Below are 5,589 nucleotides of genomic sequence, written 5' to 3'. Positions count from 1 at the left end.
CAAGGCCACACCTCCTCCAGCAAGGCCACACCTCCTCCAGCAAGGCCACACCTCCTCCAGCATAGTGCGTACCCCAAGGACTGAGCATACTCAAGCCACCACACATCCCAACCTAACTGCTGAGAGCAGGCTGTTCCTTGCCGTAGGTTGCTCTGTGTTGTGCAGAACAGTGGTTTTCCAGCCTGTGCTTTGCTCTGAGAGACTCCATTTTATAAGCAGCTTCCATGGTGTTTGAAGCAGAGGGTTGGCACACTCCTGGATGGGCACACACACCACACCATCTGCCAGGTGACATCATCCGGCACTGACTGGTAGAGGGACTTGGAAGTGTACCACAGGTATACGTGGAGATAATAGAGTCATATCAGGACAGTGAAGTCCAAGAACTCAGTAGACTCAGTCTAACTCCCTCACCTGGATCCTACATGACGCCCCTGCTGCCTGTGCTCTGATCACTTAGTGTATGCATCAAGGACCACGGGTGGAGAACGCTCCATGGTCCCAGGCTCCAGCCCATCTGTTCCTCTGTGGCTGCAGTCTACCCCAGCTGCCATGTGCCTGCCCTCTTGCTCACCTGTCTGGACCTGTTGTCCATCTGTCCATCTGTCTGTTCATTCATCTGCTCTAGTCCTGTCTTTTGCTTCACCTCATTTGTCTCAGAGAGTGCTGTATGCTTGGTTTTCTCACCTCTCCACAGACTCTCTTATACTCCTAATAGTTCCCCATGTCTTTTTGAAGCTTCTTGACTTTTAACCCTTTGTAGTCATTCTGTAAGCTACATATATACATGACAGATTGATAGACAGACAGACATAGATAGACAGCTGATAGACAGATGATAAGGTAGGTGATAGATTTGCAGTGTGGTGTGTGTAAGGTATGATCTGAGAGCTGATATGGATAACCAAGTTCTCACAGCTAGAGGCACTGAGCAAAGCAGGGATACTTGGTAAATCGCTGTTGTCGAAACTTCTGTGCCCTCTGAATTTGTTATTTAATAATCCTGACATTGTGGAAAGACACAAACATGTTTGCCTTTGTTTCTGGCATAGCTGGCCATGCTCACAACAGTCGGTTATGATGGGTCTTTTGTTTGTCCCTCTCTCTGTCCACTAAGCCCCCACGTGGAAATGGGACAGTCTTGGCTGTGCAATGTGTAGGACCTGGGGCACCCAAGCCTGGACACCAGGTGATGAACAAGCCACTTTTCCAGGGAAGCTGGCGTCACGGGGCTGTTTGGGTCTTCGCTACGCAGAGCCTGCTTCCTTGGAGACCTTGCTCACTCACTCAGCCGCGATCCCCACAAACAGGGGAAATGCTAGGACTTAGCTTATTAAAGAGTGTAAGCATGGCAGAGTGGGGAGAGGAGAGATGGAGAAGGGAGGCAAGGCAGGAAGGCTGGATTTCTGAGTGTGGCCGAGGCACAGCCAACCTGCTTTGGTCACCATCACGCAGAGCTATGGAGCCACCGGGAACGACAGTGAACCTCAAAGATGATGATATTTAAGACAGACAGTGACTGTCGAACACTCAGCACGCCGCAGGGAGACTATGAACTGCAGATATGTCATTCTATCCACATGGCAGCGGCATCCATCCCCTCTACGAGACTTTCTCCAAACCCTCCAGAGAGCTAGCCCATGCTCAGTGCCACAACAGTCAACATGGAAGCTGATTAGGCCTGCTTGACAACACATGTGGAGTCCTGTGTCCCTTCATGTCCTTGTGTATCTGAGTTATTAGGAACCCACCCAGTTTACTCATGTTTTCATAATACAGTGCAGTTTCTATGAACCCAGGACATTTATGGAAGAATGAAAGGAGTGGGCAGAGCATGGGAGAAGCTAGAGCATGGGAGAAGCTGTATTTTTTTATCCCAACAGCCTCCTCTGTGCTCTCCCATGGCTCCTCTCATCCCCTCTCTGACATCCTTTGCTGGCTTTAGTGCTCTGATCACACCTGTCCATCAATACCAGAGGACATGGTGGTGCCAAGAGCCCAGGCCTGCAAGTATGTGTGCACTCACCTGGCTTGCTGGCAGACACAGCAAACCCACAGCTTCTCGTGCTTCTGGTAGGAGCAGCAGCTCTTGCAGACACTGAACTTGCACTCCCCGCAGCGGCGCCTGGCGTTGACCAGGAAGGTGAAGGGCGAGCAGCACCGCATGCAGCAGCGCTCCACAAACTTCTGGTGCTTCGAGAGGATGCTGCACTTGCTGTTCTCCTCTGCCAGCCTCTGCTTCATCTCACTGCAAACCAGAAAGACGGGGAGAAGGTGAGGCGGAGAGAAACACCAGGGTGGGGCCGTCAGCCCAGAGTACCTGGTCCTGTCCTCTGCATGTGCTCAGGTACTGTAACATCATCCCATAGGAGAACAGTGAGGGCTGGAGAGATGGCTCAGCGGTTAAGGGCACTGACTGCTCTTCTGGAGCTCCTGGGTCCAATTCCCAGCAGCCACATGGTGGCTCACAACCATTTGTAATGAGATGTGATACCCTCTTCTGGTGTGTCTGAAGACAGTGACAGTGTACTCATAATCAATCAATCAATCAATATTTTTTAAAAAGAACAATAAAACCAGAGAGACTGTATATGTGCATGTGTGTGCTTGTCTGTATGTGTATGTGTGTGTTGAATGTACATGTGGTGACCAGAGTGTGCATGCATGTGTGTGCTTGTCTGTATGTGTATGTGTGTGTTGAATGTACATGTGGTGACAAGAGTGTGCCTGTGTGGGCATGCATATGTGCACATGTGTGCATGCCTGTGCATCTGCGTTTGTGTATGTTGAATGTACATGTGAAGATCAGGGTGTGGATGTGCGTGTGCTTGTGTGTGCTGAATGTGAGTGTGGAGACCAGAGCTCAATCCTGAGTGACCTTTCTCCTCAAGGCTCAGGGACAATCATACAAGAGACGGAAGAAAGATTTTAAGAACCAGAGATTGGGGGGATGAGAGACAGCGTCTTTTGGAGATGATGGACTGTCACCCTCACCAAGAACAGCTGTGGTAGCCACACAAAATCAAGGCAGGTGGCATTCCAACACGGAGTGAGACTCATGAACTCCTTACGGAAGAGCTACAGGCAGTTGACTGCTTCTATGCAAGGGCGAGGCAGTTTCTTTAAGGGTGTGTACTGGCTGGTTTTGTGTGTCAACTTGACACAGGCTGGAGTCGTCACAGAGAAAGGAGCCTGATTTGAGGAAATGCCTCCATGAGACCCAGCTGTAAGGCATTTTCTCAATTAGTGATCAAGGGGGAAGGCCCAGCCCATTGTGGGTGGTGCCATCCCGGAGTTGGTAGTCTTGGGTTCTAAAAGAAACCAAGATGAGCAAGCTGAGCAAGCCAGGGAAGCAAGCCAGTAAGGAACATCCCTCCATGGCCTCTGCATCAGCTCCTGCTTCCTGACCTGCTTGAGTTCCAGTCCTGACTTCCTTGGGTGATGAACAGCAATGTGGAAGTATAAGCTGAATAAACCCTTTCCTCCCCAGCTTGCTTCTCAGTCATGATGTTTGTGCAGGAACAGAAACCCTGACTAAGACAGGGTATGACCCCTGGTAGATCAACCACACCTCAGTAGATGACTCCATACCCAGAAATAGTTGGGCAGCACAGTTGGAGTTGGTGAGTTATCAAAATTCTTAAAAGAGAGTATGAAACTGGAGGTAGGGTTAGGGATGCTGTGTGGACCTGGAAGGAGTTAACCAGAATAGTCAGGATGCATAGGATCAAAATACATTACATGAATTTCTTGAAAATTAAATGAAAATGTCCTTAGAAACACACTGGTGTCTTACTTACTCCATTGCTTCTCAACACTATCTTTTGAGACAGGTTCTCTTACTGAACCTGGAGCTTACTGATTGGCTAAACTGGCTGGTCGGTAAGCTCTGGGTATCCTCCTGCCTCCAGTTCCTCAGCCCTGGGATTACAGACAGCCACTACCACATGGCAGTCTAACGCTGCTTCTGGAAACCTGAACTCATGTCCTCACTCTTACATGGCAGGCCCTTTTCCTGCTGATCCATCTCATCTGTCTCTAGAGAGACCAATCCTCCTCCTCATGTCCACAGAGAAACTCCGAATGGTGGGTTGGTTTTGTGTATCCCTGGGTGTCATGAAAACGAAGGCACTTAGGCTTCAGACACTGCATTACCACTAACAATAAGCGGCCTTGCAGAATAAAACCTTTCACTTCATTAATGCCTTCTTAGAGGGGAGAAGATCGCTCCTGTTAAAACACGAATCCTCACAACAGCACTGCTGGGAATCTGATGTGACATGGTCCCCTTTCACACCCCCAGGGACCCGAGCAGTCAGAGATTCCAACAGCTTTCAAATCAGCAGGAGTCGATATGGATCCTCAGGCAGACCTGAGATGCTGGTGGCTCGCATCTGGATGAAAGATCTTCATCATCCACCAAAGAGCCCGGGTCACACTGACATGCAGCCAGCTATGGTCATCACCGTGAAGTCTGACAGCTTGCACATCCCTGGGAGGTCAGCGAAAGGGATTGGAGGAGCTGTAAGGAGTGGCCCCAAACAACCTGAGTGACATATAGCCCCACAGGGATAGAAGTTATATTTAACTATTACTACAATTCCTCAATCCTACTACTGCAGCACACGTTGTGTCTCGGCACCAGCAGAACTAGGAGATGACCAGGCAAGAGGAATTTCCTGGGGTCATTACAACCAATCACATACCTGTGGCTTTCACTGACCAAAGCATGTACTACATAACAACTACATAACTGCATTAAAGTTCTCTTTGGTATTAAGCTTTACTTTTAGTAAATCTCATTTATTAGTTATCATATGTGTGTATGCATGTATGTATGTTTATATCTTATTAAAACAGTATCTATTTGTCTCTCTTTGTCAACCCTGAGCCAAGCACTTTCCCCAGGCTTCTTGGGGAGGTACAGGAAAAGGAACATAAAGGGCAGACGAGACACCAAAGAACCATGGGAGGTGGAAGTGGGGACACATGGTGCAGAGGGTGAGAAAGGTCACCATTAGGCAAAGAGTCCCATGGCCTCTGAGAGGGCAGAGCCCATAATCGCATAGGAGAAGAGTTGTTGCTTCAGAGAAGGGTTCCTGGCATAGCCAATGATGAGGCTCCCCAAAACAATCCCAATCCCAACCCCAGAGCCAGCCGCCCCAACTGTAGCAGTTCCAGCCCCAATGAACTTGGTGTCTGTGTGGATGCCCCTTGAAATGGTGCTTGTTTGGAAGCTGTGTCTAGGGATAAGTGAAGTCAGAGGCCACATGAGCACCAAGCGGCTGAAACCCTCATCAGTTGGCATCTGTGGTCGCTTCAGCTCTACTGCAGACTGACTCAGCGGGACTCAGCATCTGAGAGGTACTCCTGAGCAGGGGCCAGGTAGAGAGGAACTTGGAGCAGACAAGAGAGCTGCTCCCAGGGTAGAGAAGACAGAGAGGGGTTCATGTGTTTATTTTTATTTGTGAAAATGTTACATGTGTATATAATGTATCTCATTCATATCCAGTCCCTACTGCCTCCTTCCAGTTCTCTCAATGGTGTATCTGCTGATCATGACTGTCTTTTTTATAGCTCACTAAGTCC

General features: G+C 49.1%; 1 protein-coding gene and 1 pseudogene across 3 annotated transcripts in view; both read right to left on the bottom strand.

The window, feature by feature from the left end:
• The window catches only part of Myrip (myosin VIIA and Rab interacting protein), a 194,785-nt gene that overhangs the window by 93,769 nt on the left and 95,427 nt on the right, over positions 1-5,589 (bottom strand). For all 3 annotated transcript variants that reach the window (XM_031343475.1, XM_031343476.1, XM_031343477.1), the window contains one exon: positions 2,027-2,248. In XM_031343475.1, coding sequence (XP_031199335.1) covers positions 2,027-2,248 — 222 coding nt within the window. The remainder of the gene's footprint in view (positions 1-2,026; positions 2,249-5,589) is intronic.
• Positions 4,881-5,589, bottom strand: part of LOC116072541 — an 8,874-nt pseudogene continuing 8,165 nt past the window's right edge.

The sequence above is a fragment of the Mastomys coucha genome, unplaced genomic scaffold (assembly GCF_008632895.1).
Source record: "Mastomys coucha isolate ucsf_1 unplaced genomic scaffold, UCSF_Mcou_1 pScaffold23, whole genome shotgun sequence".
Taxonomy (NCBI): domain Eukaryota; kingdom Metazoa; phylum Chordata; class Mammalia; order Rodentia; family Muridae; genus Mastomys; species Mastomys coucha.
Note: the sequence above shows the minus strand (reverse complement) of the source record. Positions and strands in the feature narration are given on the sequence as shown.